This window comes from Episyrphus balteatus, chromosome X (genome assembly GCF_945859705.1).
Source record: "Episyrphus balteatus chromosome X, idEpiBalt1.1, whole genome shotgun sequence".
NCBI classification, from domain to species: domain Eukaryota; kingdom Metazoa; phylum Arthropoda; class Insecta; order Diptera; family Syrphidae; genus Episyrphus; species Episyrphus balteatus.
Window position 1 is genome coordinate 5,072,771 of NC_079138.1, and position 15,561 is coordinate 5,088,331.

Consider the following 15,561-nt stretch of genomic DNA (forward strand, 5'->3'; position numbering starts at 1 on the left):
TTTTTTGTATTCTCATTTTTTAATGTCGTAGTTAGGTACATACAAACTAGAGAAGCATAGATCTTTTGTAAGCTCCAAGAGAAGTTGATACAAATTATTATGTACATATATCTTATGGATACATGAATAATTGTATTAACACACATTAGATTTTTAATTTTTTTTTTTTTTAATTGTAGAAAACATATGTTAAATGAAAAAAAAAAAAATAATAAAAATATAAAAATAAAAAGATAGGTATAAACAAAAAATTTAAAAAGTTAAAAAAGCACAAACATTGAGGCAGGTATTATGTTCAAATCTTTTATGGTAACCATTTGAATTGTTCATTTCTTTGCGTATAGATTTTGAATTTTTATTTCCAAAATCTAGGTCTAGTATGATGTACAAATGGATAGCAAAAAAGATAGTAAAGTCAAATAAAATTACTTTTTTTAATATTAAACCAAAAAGCATTAGACAGCGTTTAATTAGAAAATGGTGCTGGATAGGATGGACAAGATAAATAAATAATAAAAAAAAAATCAACAAATAGATTTAAAAAAAATATATGAAAATTGGAGAAAAGCAACAGCAATGTATCAGAAAAAAAAAAGTTTCATGCTTCACTACGCAAGATTTATTCAAAAAACTAAAAAAAACCGTGAAAAAACCGAGTAACTAGAATATAATCTAGAAACTATTCAACTAATCACTTCACAGCCCATCAAAAGACAAATCATCAGAGGGAACATTAAATCAAGACAAACATTTAAAAAAAAAACAACAAGAAAGTACCCCTTTCCAAAAGAAGAACATTCAAATAAATTTAACTCCAAATTATTATTTTTTCTAACCTTGTGATGAATTTTATCATAATGGGTTTTACCCATGATGAGTTGTCTTATGATGAAAAATGTTCTATGATATTTTAAATTTATTTGAACCAAAGGCAAACATTGGATATAATAAATTAATCATCATCGAATTCACAGCTATCTCAAACCGGAAATTTGAAATAAAAATTGCATGTAAATTCTTAATTTACTTATATCTAGTTCCTGAGATCAATAACTTCTTTCTCAAGAAGACTTTGCCAAGAAAACTTTTATTATTTTTATCTCTTTCAAAAAATTACAAAGCAAATTTTGGATTTTCGGTTCAGTCATCACTTAACAAGAAAACCACAAAGAAGATGGAAATCAGAAAATCTAAAATGGCCATGCAGCAGCACACAGCTCAGATCTGACTGGCGATTCAAATCTCAGGAAAACAAAATGATCAGGGACGTGTTGTGATGACAAGAAGAAGTAATGTCCTTAACCAATTACACTGGTCAACAAAATTTAACTCTTTTTTTTGCCACAAGAACCCAAATATACTTTTCTAGTAGTTTTTGGGGTGCTGAATCCGAATCCGAATTTGATTGGCCTCCGTTTTTGAAATATTGCCGTTATAAAATGCTAAAAAACGTCATTTTGGCTGTTTTCGAGGTTCTGTTTTTATGTGGGATAATTCATTTTAAGCAAATTTGTAACGGTTATTATAAGAACAGATATTCTTCTTTCAAAAACTGTTTAAATTTTCCTGATATCTCTTTTATTGCTCGAGATATCTTAATTTTCATTTAATAAGCCAAAGAGAAACTAAACTTAATCTAAAGTTTAAGTCAATGGTCACAAAATTTTTGCTACAAGAACCAAAATATACTTTTCTGAAGGTTTTTAAGTTGCTGAACTCAAATCCGCAATCGGAAAAATTCTATTAGCCTCCGTTCTTGAAATATAACCGTTATAAAAAAAAAACCTTTTTTTTTTCATTTTATAACGGTAATATTTCAAGAACGAAGGCTAATAGAATTTTTCCGATTGCGGATTTGAGTTCAGCAACTTAAAAACCTTCAGAAAAGTATATTTTCATTCTTGTGGCAAAAAAAGTTAAATTTGGTTGGCCAGTGTTGTTTCTGATTCAAAGACCGCTACACTTAAATTTTAAATAACTCGGGCAATAAAAGAGATATCGGAAATATTTAAACATTTTTTGAAAGAATAAAAATAGCTCTCATAGGCACCGTTACAAATTTATTCATAATGAATTACACCACATAAAAATATAACCTCGAAAACAGCCAAAATTACGTTTTTTGACATTTTCTAACGGTAATATTTCAAAAACGAAGGCCAATCAAATTATTCTGACTTCAGATTCGGATTTAGCACCCCAAAAACTATTAGAAAAGTATATTTTGGTTCTTGTGGCAAAAACCTTGTTGACCAGTGTTATTCTAGAAAGATGCTGTATAAATTTTTAGAAACTGATTTAAGCTCTCGAGAGAACCTCAGGAAACTGCCTTAAAGCTCAGTACAAAAAAAAAAAAAAACGATTTTTTTTTATGTGAAAAAAAAAAATAAGCCTGATCATAAGACACAGTTTCTAAAAAAGTATGCAACACAAGTTAGTAATTTACTCGACAGTAAAATACAATTGATATTTGATAAATTATTGAAATTTGGTATTTTAAAACCTAATTTATAGGAAAATTGGTCAACTTTTTGATTGATTTTTTTAAAAATATTTTTCAATTAACAATATGGTTCGCATTGTTCTCTGGTTTCAAACCTATTGTTAAATAAGTAATAAGATATCGAAATTTAACTTTTATCAATCGTAATATCTTCTACCTCAACAAACAATTTTGCTTGTATATAAGTTTACAAATGCTACTATAGTTTCTGTAAAGCTTTATAGAAACAAAATTGTTAGATTACACGGTGTTACAAAAATGAGGTTTTAAAATATACGCGGGCGGAGACCTATCAGGTTTTGTAGAGCTAGTCGCACTGAATACGAAACGGTATTTGAAAATCCCCTAACACCCCCAAAATCTGGAGTTACGGGCAAAAAACGGTTTTTTGGACCTTCACCCATTGAAAAAATTCTAGCTTCGACAATTTTTTACCCATTTTCGATTTTTTTACAGTTTCTGATAGAAGATAAATATACCTTTTTAACAATGTATAAAACATGTAACTCGGTTAAACCACTTAGAATTTTTAAGATGTCAAAGTTCAAAAATTCAATTTTTTTTGTCATTTGCCGAACTTCGGCATCAATTTAAAGTATATGTTTTCAAAACAACATGCTATTTAAAAAATATATTCTAAAACTATATCTATTTCCCAATTGATAGAGGTATTTTTTATGAAAATCACTTCAAAATTGGCTTAGAAAAAAAATTTTTTCGATTTCAACCCAGATACAGAAATTCGAACTTTTAGGTATAGAACAAAAATGTTGTTTTGGCACGTAGTAGGATAAGTTGGGCGCCAGGATTTGGTGAAAGGTTTTTGTAGAGGAGCTCAATACAAACATTTTTTTCTTTAGGAGGGGGGTCTATCTCCCCCCGTTTAGGTGGGAGGGGCATTTTTCTAAAAAAAAATTATCAAAATAAAAAAAATTATTAAAAAACAATGGCAACACTTACAGTAATAAATGATACCATTTTCAAAAGGCAAAATTGTGTATTTGATTCTAATTTTTAAATCAATATAATATAACTAATAGTTTTTGAAATAATCGATTTCAAAGTTAAAAATAGGGGAAACAAATTTTTTAAAACTCATTTTATACTACTTTTGTCCAGACTGTGAATTTTAGTAAAAAAAATTTCTCACACAGAAAACTGCCCCAATTGATTCCTTATCGAACCGTGAAAACTATATGTTTCTATGTCTTCTAGTTTTTGGAAAAATTGAAAAATTATTTTATCAGATTTTTCTTTTTTCAAAATATTTTTTGTTTTTATTTGTTTTTATTTTTCAATTTTATCAAAAACTAGAAGACATAGAAACATATAGTTTTCACTGTTCGATAAGGAATTAATTAAGGCAGTTTTCTGTCTAAGTAATTTATTTACTAAAATTCACAGTCTGGACAAAAATAGTATAAAATGAGTTTTAAAAAATTTTGTTCCCCTATTTTTAACTTTGAAATCGATTATTTCAAAAACTATTGGTAATATTATATTGATTTAAAAATTAGAATCAAATGCACAATTTTGCCTTTTGGAAATGGTATCATTTATTACTGTAAGTGTTGCCGTTGTTTTTTAATATTTTTTTTTTTATTTTGATAATTTTTTTTTAGAAAAATGCCCCTCCCACCTAAACGGGGGGAGATAGACCCCCCTCCCAAAGAAAAAAATGTTTGTATTGAGCTCCTCTACAAAAACCCTTCACCAAATCCTGGCGCCCAACTTATCCTACTACGTGCCGAAACAAGGTTTTTGTTCTATACCTAAAAGTTCGAATTTCTGTATCTGGGTTGAAATCGAAAAATTTTTTTTTCTAAGCCAATTTTGAAGTGATTTTCATAAAAAATACCTCGATCAATTGGGAAATAGATATAGTTTTAGAATATATTTTTTAAATAGCATGTTGTTTTGAAAACATATACTTTAAATTGATGCCGAAGTTCGGCAAATGACAAAAAAAATTGAATTTTTGAACTTTGACATCTTATAAATTCTAAGTGGTTTAACCGAGTTACATGTTTTATACATTGTTAAAAAGGTATATTTATCTTCTATCAGAAACTGTAAAAAAATCGAAAATGGGTAAAAATATGTCGAAGCTAGAATTTTTTCAATGGGTGAAGGTCCAAAAAACCGTTTTTTGCCCGTAACTCCAGATTTTGGGGGTGTTAGGGGATTTTCAAATACCGTTTCGTATTCAGTGCGACTAGCTCTACAAAACCTGATAGGTCTCCGCCCGCGTATATTTTGAGTGTTACACCGTGTTATTATCAGTTAATAGTTTTTTTTTTTTTTGTTGATTTTTACTTTAGTTGTTAGTTTTATAACCCGTTTTAGTTGGAAAATTCAAGCTTACTTACATTTATTATGTTAATGATATTTAAGCATAGAGTTATTTTGCAGTAAAAAGTTTTAGGAGTCTTTTTTTGTTTTAAAAAGCACTGCTAGATTAAAAACAAAAAAATTCAAATTTGCAAACACAACCCTATAAGGCACCTTATTTTGGCAAGTAAATTAAGAGAGAAAAAAGAGAAACTTATATTTTCGTCGAAAAGATCATAGAACAACTAACTATGCAAAATTATACATATATATAATGTATGTGTGAATTAGCGCAAATTAAATAATTGTTTTTTTTTTTTTTTTAATTAACAGATTTTTTCTATATGCAAAAGAGAATAGGAAAATTCTATAAACGTTCTCAATGAAATAATTGATCTCAATTGTTGTTGTTTCTGTTTTTTGATAAGCAATAAATTTTGACAACAAAATTTAAGCCAGTTTTTTTTTTTTTTACGGTTATAGAGAAATTTAAATTCAAAAAAAAAAAAAAAAATAAGTACACATAAACAAGTATACATAAAAAATTATAACACATCAAAAACCCAACTTAAAAGAGAGAATAAATGTTTTGAAAGAGAGAGAGAAGAGAACTAAAAAATTGTATGTATTTTTTGCATAAAAAAAAACTCCGTAAAAAAGAAGTGGGAAATGTCATAAAATTTTCTTTAACTATATGTTATGCAACAAATTTATGTGGGTAAAAATTAGTTACTTAGATAAGAAAAAATGAATAGTAAGAAAAAAAAAAAAAAAAAAAAAAAAACAAACGATAACGTTCAACTTAAACGAAAGAAGGAAAGCTTACAGCTTGATCAGTTGAGCTCTTGCTGTAGGGTACCGGAATCAAACGCTCTTGCAATTCACCACCTATTACCTTCAATGGAAAGAAGTAAAAGAAATATTTGGAGAAAATGGATTTTTTACGTTTTGTCTGATTTCGATGAGATTTTTTTTTTTTTTTGTAAATTCTTTATAGAATGCTTGTTTTTTTTTCGTTTGTTTTATTACTGTAAATACTTTTTGTACCTTTTTTGACTTAAATATATATTTTTTATGCAAAATGCACTACAAAAACAAATAAAAAAAAAAATGTTGGTTAATAAAATAAAAAAAAAAAAAGTTAAGACAGTAACAAAAAAAAAAAAAAATTATTTATATATATAATATTAGAATTGTTTAATTATTTGTATGAATATAAAATTTTGTTTTTGGACTGAGCGTTGCATATATATTTGCAAAAGCCAAAATGTGTACATTACATATGTTATTTTCTCAGTCCAATATTAAAAACAAAAAAAAAAAAAAAAAAAAATTAGTTTTATGTTTTTATTTTTTTGTAAATATTTTTGTTCAATTGCAAAGTCTAATAGTTTTTCAGCATAACTTACTCTGGGAGAATAAAGTACGGGGGTGGTTAAGGACTAAAAATGTGGAAATAAAACAAAAATTTAAAAAAAATATAAAATTAAATTAAATTAGGGGAGATAATGAAAAATTACGATGAGCACGAAGGAACAACAAGTAACATAGGTACCCAATTACTTATTTATTTTTTATTTATTTTTGTAAATATATATATATATTTTTTTTTTAATAAAGAAAGTTTTATTTTTTGTAGAATAAATTAAGAATTTAATATTATTTATGTTATATATATATTCTCTAATCCATCAGGAGCACTGCTACTTGATTGTATTTATTTTTTTTTTTAACTCAACTGACGAATAATAGAATAACGGCTACTATAATTTATAGCAAAATAAAATCTTTTTTATTTAATTTTTATAAAGGTATGTCGATGAAATTTTTAATTAATAAAAACTTTCCAACACAAATATTTTAAATGATCTAGAATGAGGGTAGTATCAAGCTTCTGGCAACGAAAGAAAAAAAAAAAAAAACATATGTACATTTAGTTACCACCAAAAGAAAAATTTCAGTCACTTTTTGGTTTGAGGTTCAATTTTTTAAACAAAATCACTTAATAGAGGTCGGTTAGTATTTGAAAACGCTACGACTGTTTCCCTAGAAATATATTTCACTCCACCGAATTTTTATTTTTTTATATAAAGTTATTGTATGCATGGAATTTTTTTCTATGCAATAGAATAGGATATCAAATTAAAAAATTAAAAAATTTAATTTGCTTGAAAAAATTAGTAGGAGCAAAACAGTCTCAGGAAAATTTATATACCTCTTAAATAATTTTTTTTTAAATTCATTCATAGCATTTTGGTTTTTAACACAGACAATACATTTCACACCAAAATATTGGGTGAAAAAAGAATTGGCCAACAACTTTAAAGTGACCAAATCATATCGTGTTAAATAAAAAAAATTCAATAACCATCATCCCTAATGTAATTTCAAACACCTGGCAAAAATATACATTATAATGCACATTTCCCCCTATAAATTCCCTCATTATTGTATAGGGGAGAGGTGCGGACAGTGAGACACTCTTTTTTTAAATTGGTATATCTTAGAATGTTTTCAAGATAGCTTAACAAAACTTTGAAGACAGTTTAAGACACATTTTATCTTAATGTTGCAAAAAAACTTGTAGTTAAAGAATGAATGAGAGCATCACATTGGACTAAAATGTAGAAAAAGTCAAAACGTCTCAATGTTTGCAAGGGGTGCGATCAGTGAGACATTCTTAGGTGAAAAAAAAATTTACGAAAACGTCAAATAATTAGGTAATTGACAAGTATATAACTAATTAATTTATGTTACTTTAACCCATTTTTTCAAATAAAAATAACAAAAAGCCCAAAAAAAAAAAAACGAAAGAAAAAACACTTCGAAATCATATTGAAGTAAGTCATGCTAAAATAATAGATTTTTTTAAAATCTATATGTCTCACTGTTTGCTTTTTAAAAAATCTATGTCTCACTGTTTGCTTTTTAATAATGTCTCACTGTTTACTTAAATGTATTAAATTACAAAAAACGAGAAGAAATTCTCATTAGATGATATTTTTTTTATGAAAGAACATATAAATATAATACATATGTAAAAAAAGTTCTGTCCACTAACCAGATTTTTTTGCGTTATACACTCTTTTTATAACACTCCAAGAACTACTTTCACCTGATTTTGTGTGATATTTTACGGTGTAGGAAAATGGACAGCTTTAATTTAGTCGGGACAAAATTAAAAGACGCAGACGGGGAAATAAACGTTTTGACCCAAACTACCGTTACTGTGCTTATTTTCAGAAAAGAGAAAAATGGATTGTCTCACTGTTTGCACTGTTTCACTGTTCGCACCTTTCCCCTACAGCTTTTCAGGCAGCTCAGCTTTTGATCAAAGCGAATAGTGTAAGTTAAAACCTAATTGCATATTCTTTGGCAACAAAAAAAAAAAAAACAGATGTTCCAGTTTTCTACTAAATCAGCCAGATTTAAGCTAGGATTGCATGTTCAATTAAATCTGTAAACGCTCTAGTGAAGTACCGATCGGAACGTAAATTTGCTTGGTTTCATACGAATCAAAGAGTTTTTACACCACGAAGCATCATTCGTATGGAATAGGAGAATTTTCCACCCGATAAAAAAATCAAATAAAAAAACTCAAGGCATCCTGAAGAATTAATAGCGTTTGTATGGTAAATCAGATTAAACAAAAATAAAAACTAAGTTTCGGTCATAACCAAAAAAATAAACTTAAACTCTTTTCTCACATTTTCTTGAGATGTCCTGAAATAGTCCATTGAAATGTTACATTAACCTTGCATTTTGGGTAGGACAAGATTTTTTTGTTTTGATCTGTAGGGGAGGTTAATGTGAGTATACAATCCAGTTTTCGGGATTCAAAGCCCCCCATTTGGCCGCCATCTTGGAAAAAGGGGTGTAAACTGTTTCTTATCGATATCTTGCGAACCGTAAGTTCGCTACGGCCCTTCAAAGAATTTTTTTTGAAAATGTACATCTATTTTCAAGTATAACTTTCTTATTTGCAATTTTACAGAAAAAAGTACCTTAATCAAAATTATAGAGAAATAAATTATCTTCAAAATCGCTTTTGACATTTTTTTTGTGGGACTTACGGTTCGCAAGATATCGATAAAAAACAGTTTACACCCCTTTTTTCAAGATGGTGGCCAAATGGGGGGCTTTCAACCCCGAAAACTGGATTGTATACTCACATTAACCTCCCCTACCGATCAAAACAAAAAAGAATTCGAGTTCATTGTTTTTTGCATATGACCGAAACAAATTTAAAAAAAAAGTGTTTTCTTTAAAGAATTTGGCCCTTATTACGAGTGTCGTTCAACATTCGATGCGACAAAAGTCGATCGAATCGATAAATATCTGTTTTGGTATTATGTATCTCTTTCGACAAAAATAATTGTTATTGTGAACTATGAATTTGATTTGAGTCGATTAGTAGAGTAACTAAAGCAAATTATTAGGGAACCCGGCCGAACAGCTCTGATTTTGACGATTTTTTTTTTCAAACGTAGGTAATTAAAAATACTTAAAAGTCTATAGATTTAAAATTGCCGATGTTGCCGTATTGTTTTTTTAAATTAAAATTATTTTTTTTTAACAAAACCATTTTTCTTTTTGCTTAAATTTCATAAAACAAATGATAGCAAAAGATTCTCTAGGTAATTTAAGGAAAATAAATAAATGGCAGTAAGGGACAATCTTCTATCGTTTAAGTGATAAATGCAATTTTCTAACATTCTCACCTCAAACACAAAAAAAAATATTTTGAAAAACAACGGCAACACCTATAATATTTTAAAATACATTTTTAAAAAGCCAGAAGCTCATTCTTATCTCTTAAATTCAAATCCACTAAATTTAATCAAGACTTTTTGAAAAAATGGTCCTCAAACTCAGAATTAAAAAAAAAATGTTATTAGAAAAATTTAAAATGACTTTTTTCCAAACTTTTTCTAATAAAATATGAATTTATTTAAAAATATAAATATTATCAGTTGAATTTCGAAGCCAAAAAGGTAAAATATATCACACTTTTGAAAAAAAAAAAAAAAATGAAAAATTACTTCAATTTCAATGGTTTTTTTTTTATTAAAACTGAATGTTTGCATTGAAATAATTAATTTTCTCAAAGACTGTGGTAAATAGGAACTTTAAATTTTTGCTTTTTTACTTTCAACAGTAAGGGTTATTAAATGAATAAAAAATAATTTTATGTTTAGATGTTGAACTTAAAAAAAAAAATAAGTTACATTTTTTTTCAAAACTTTTATTAAAAAAAGTTCTTCGAAAATGAAATACTTTTTAATTTTTTTCATAAACTGTAATACATATTGACATTTCCTTTTATAATTTGAAATCATAATAAATGCGGCCAAAAAAATTTGAAAATAAATGCATTTTATAATAAGACTAAGTTTAAAAAACGACATGTTAAAATTTTTTCAATAATTTTTTTTTTCTTCAAAAATCTGAGTTCAATTACCATTCTTTCAAAAGCCGTTCATTCAATTAACTTAATTTTAATTTTACATATATGACTAAGCTTCTAGCTTTTAAAAAATGTATATTTGAATATTGTAGGTTTTCCCGTTGTGTTCAAATATTTTTGTTTGTGTTTGAAGTCAATTAATAAGAAAATTGCATCTATCGCTTGAACTATGGAAGATTGTCCCTCACTCCCATATATTTTTTTTCCTTGAATTTCCTAGACAATCTTTTGGCATCAATTAATTTATGAAATTTAAGAAAAATTTTTGAAAAAAATTTGTTTTTGTTCACAAAAATCTTCAATTAAATTTAAAAAATCAAAACGGCAACACCGGCAATTTTTAATCTATAGACTTTAAAGTATTTTTAATTACCGACGTTTGAAAAAAAAGATCATCAAAATCTAAGCTGTTCGGCCGGGTTTCCTAATATTGCCAATTTTTGAGCTTTAGTTACTCCACTAGATATCAAAATTGTAAACGAAAAAATGAAAAATTTCGTTCACAATAGAATTTCACCACACCAAAATTAATTTTCGATGATGTATTTTTGACAAAACTCGTTTATCGATAAAGATTCACAATACCAAAAGTAATTTACGAAGATCGACTATCGATAAAAGTCGTCTACCGATAGACAAACGACACTCGCAAGTGCCTTTGTCTTTTTGGCTATAATAAATTGAGTGAGGCTACTTTAATAATATGGATAAAAAAAATGCTTATTTTGATATTTCTAGCCTGAATGTATCGTTATTTAGTAGATAAAATTTCTCATAATCAATTTTTAAAATTCTATTATAATGGTATACTATTCTTAAATAATTCATATACTATAATTAAAAAGAATCAATTTAATCTAAACAGTTTACTTTAAACAGTTCTCTCTCTCTCTCTCTATCTAAATCAATCAAAAGAATTCGTTCCCCCAATTTTCAATATTATACTCAAACTGTTTTAATCGTGAAAATATTCAAAGACGACAAATTTTAAGCAAAAACAAAAAAATGATAACGTTACAAAAATACCAAAAGTAATACAAATTTTATTTTCGATCAATTTCATGTATTTACTTCAGAAATTAAAAATAAAACAAAATTCGATTGATATTTAGTTAACCTTTAACCGAATTCCTAAAAACAACTACAGGTTTTGTATCACCTTAAGTGATCGAAAATTTGCTACTAATTCTTAAAAAAAAAAAAAAAAAAAAAAAAAAAACACTCACAAATTCTAGTATTGTAATCTTTGAACAACAACAACAAATTGAAAGTGCTTGTGCTACCATCCAGTCTTATGCCAATCCAATCATCAGATTCTTTTTTCTTGTTTATTTATTTGTTGTCTTTAACTAAGTAATTTTTGATTTTAGTTGCAAAAGCTTTTTTTTTAATCACACTTGTTTAAGAGACTTTTTTTTTTATACAATTGTAATTTTTTTCATAATGAATAAATTAGGATTTTTTAATTGCTATTTATTTTTCGTCTGTTTACAATCTATTGAATGCCAACAAATTCTCTGCATATTCCAAGAGGAAAATCAGTTTAGAAGAATTTTTGATGCTGCGCTGTTGGCCAAGATTTATTTCAATTAATTTTCAACTTTTATATGTCTCCATACTTGCAGTTCCTTATAAAAAATATGGGTGTTTTCATAAACGTCTGCCTAACTTAGGCCTGCGTTAGTCGTGTTCATAAAGTCAGATCTGCGATCGGACTAACGTCATTATGTCGTCAACATCGGGCAGATTGCGCAGCCAAAATTTTACTGCTGCAGAACTCACGAAGAAATTCATTTGACTCTTGATTCAATTTTTTTTGTTAATAAATGTAAATATTGTAAAAAAATGAAAAGCAAACATATTAATTAGGGTGGTGCAAAAAATTTTTTTTTTTTTCATTTTTCGAATAATTTAATTTTAATGATGCAGAAAATTTCTAAATTGTGTTTTTTGATACAATGAGTTTTAATTGATTTTTTTCGTACTAGGGTGGCTCTAAAAAATGTTATCTTCTACGGTTGCTTGTGGAATTCGAAAAATTCAACGTGGATATTATTATGGCCAAATTATCGAAGAAAAAAAAAAAATTTTCCATTACGGTGGTTCAAAAACATTTTTTTAAGTTATTGAAAAAAAAAAAAATAATTTTCACTGCAGAGAAAGTTTTAAAGCATGGTTTATGAAATATAATGTAAAATTGGGGTAGGTATTTTCGAATTAGGGGGCTAAGAAAAATGGTATATTTTACATTTACGCTTGGAATTCAACCAAATTCAATTTAATTAATTTGACATGAATTTAATATTACTATAGCAAAAACGCACTTAAAAAACTTTGTGTGCACTAAAAATCATTTTTTTTTTTTCAAACGCAAAAACAAAAACTTTCTTGAACACCCTAATTAAAAATATTTTTTCCATAAAAATCATTTTTACTTGCGATATAGGTACTATAGGGCAAGTTTAGGATTCGTAAAAAAAATCGAACTCGAGATAACAATTTTACATGACATTACGATGATGGAGAATGCCAAAAAAGTGGGTCCGGCAATTCTGTCTGTCTGTCTGTCTGTCTCTATCTGGAGCTGCAGCCTAAACGAGTGAAGTGATTTTCTTCAAACTTGGTAGTTAGCAGTTTTTGGTGATTCCCTAGAGGGGAAATTAAAATTTTTTTTTATGACCAAAACTAACGGTACCTGACATATAACGGAAATAGAAAAGTTAATTTTTTTCAAAAACGGCTCTAACGATTTTGATTAAAATTTTTGTGTGTAGTACTACACATAATAGCCAACTTTTTAAATAAAAAAAATATTTTTTGTACCGTTATTAACGGTACCTGTCATAGAACGGTTTTTTTCGTTTCTGAATATCTCGTACAAAATTAACCCGATTTAAATGAAAATTTTTATACAAAAGTGTGTAAGTAAAGATAATATTAAAATTTTAGAAAATTTTCAAAAAACGCATTTTTGGTTTTTTTAAAAATATTTCAAAATTTTTTTTTGAAAAATCAATTTTTTGAAAACGAATCAATGAAAAAATTTGAAATTTAGTTTTTATGTGAAAATTAATTATTTCTTCAAAATAGCATACCAACTTTTTTTTTGAAAAATGTTAAAAAATTTTTATATATAAAAAATTATTTTTTTAAAAAACGGCTCCTACAATTTTCGAAAATTTTTTTCTAAAAATACCTTTTTATACAAGAAATAAAATGGAATATTTTTTATTTTTTTTTAAGATAATTTAAAACGGAGTTTAATTAATTATAAAAACAGATTTAATTTTTTTATACTACTTATGAAATTTCTTCAAAATATCAAATTTTAAATTTCTTGAATGAAAAGCTTTAACATTATAGTTACTTTAAGCATAAGAGCAAGTACGTGCGACCCCAGTCGTGCAATTTATTTTTTTTCAAACGCAAAAAAAAAAAACTTTCTTTAACACCCTAATTAAAAATATTTTTTCCATACATAATTTGTTCCAAATGTGAACCACTCGGTGTTCTTATACTTTTTTTTTTAGAAGAAAGTATGTATTTTTTTTTTGAGCCACCCTAATGTGACACGGTTTATAAAATTTTTGTGTTATTAAAAACAATATTTTCGGGAACTGAAAAGTAAATATTTTTTGCTTATTAAACAAAACTCATTCTGTGTTCATTTTTTATATTTTTTTTTTCTGACGTTTATGAACACTCAGTGACTGCTGAAAATTGTACCAACGTAGGCCTGCAAACATTCTGCAGAATTGGTGTGTTCATTAATGCAGCAAAGCAGAAAGACGATTGTACTAACGCAGATTTCCGACGTTTATGAAAACACCCTATGTCACTATGAAATTATCCATTAGCATTACGAAGGGATTCTATGATTGCTTTTTTTGTTTTTTTGTTCAGAATTCGTAACAAATTTTCCATGGAATTCGTGATAACGCCGAATTTGATTGAAAATTTAATTTTGAACCAGTGCGAATGAAAAGAATCACAGTTTTTAGTAAGTAAACTAATTTCACATTTTGTACTAGTAGTAACTTAATTAATTCATAATTGCATAGTTGCTTTGTTTGCATGCGGTCATTTGCAGTCAGAGAAACTGTTCGCGCATTTTAATTTAGATAAATATTTACACTTTTTCTAATTTGCATCATGCAAGGTTTTGATTGAGATTCGTGTTCTCAAATATGAGAGATATAAACAAAAAAGGAAACCTATGATGATACTTGTCTCTATTTTTTTTTTTTTAAGTATACACTCATGTGAAATTATATATTCGCTGCAAATATTTGCGTTTAACATTTTTGGAAACCTGACATTAGTTATTTGAATTAATAAAACCTTTGCGTTCGTCACGCAACTAGCGCAATCAAACATTCCTTCTGTAAAAAACTAAAAAAATTAAAAAAAAAAAAACAATACTCAAACCCAACATGTCCTTCAAACGTAACTTCAAATCAAAGTGATTATACAAAACATACTATAATCATTATATCGTCGGTGATACGCCAAAATCTTTGACATGGCACGGACGACGATTACATGTCCTTTCTTCTGACGACGACTCCTTTCTATGCCATACAATTACACAATAAATTCAAAATTTGAAACTTTCAAAAGCGGCAGGAGTGAAAATTGAATTCATGGAATGGTAAAATGAAAACCAAAAAGTAACAAAAAAAACATAGAAGCCAAAACAAAAAAAAAAAAAAACAACAGAATGCATTATATTGAACAAAGTTCTTGCAGTTGCGCGCACCATTGCTAGTAGGTAGGTAGGTAGATGTCTTGGATATTATTCATTTGGGTATAGCAATAATATATAATTAAAGCAAAATTACGTTGTGATTAAAAATGTATGCATGTAATGAGCGACAGCAACATATAAGATGCATGTTATTTATGTTTACTTAAGTTATTTGCATAGTACTTGTACTCGAAAAAAGATATCGGTGGTCAAAACGACCGGTCGGCGATAAAGTCATATCCACTGAGGACAATCAAAATCGAAATTTTTGTTCTTTTCGACGTGATTATTTATTAAGTGTTGTCTTTTTATATATATGATTTCGTCCAAAAATGTTGTTTATTGTGGAAGAGTGAATACCTACGATTATTATTATATTATCAGAAAAGCGACAGTCAATTTTATCAGCTATTACAAGCAACCCTATTCTGCTGTTCACATGAATCGCGGATTACATACCATTCACTTTACCTTTTCTAATATATTTACTATCTATCCTTCATGTAAACTGCA

The 15,561-nt window shown here is 27.3% G+C and overlaps 1 protein-coding gene across 4 annotated transcripts in view; it reads right to left on the reverse strand.

Annotated features, from left to right (window-relative positions):
- Positions 1-15,561, reverse strand: part of LOC129920663 (plasma membrane calcium-transporting ATPase 3) — a 147,318-nt gene that overhangs the window by 4,152 nt on the left and 127,605 nt on the right. The window contains exons 18-19 of one of the 4 annotated variants that reach the window (XM_056002114.1): positions 6,244-6,276; positions 5,661-5,729 (exon numbers count right to left, since the gene is read on the reverse strand). The exons of 1 other annotated variant lie outside the window; for it this stretch is intronic. In XM_056002114.1, the coding sequence (XP_055858089.1) occupies positions 5,661-5,729; positions 6,244-6,276 (102 nt within the window). The remainder of the gene's footprint in view (positions 1-5,660; positions 5,730-6,243; positions 6,277-15,561) is intronic. 2 more of the 4 variants (XM_056002115.1, XM_056002116.1) reach the window with 2 other exon arrangements.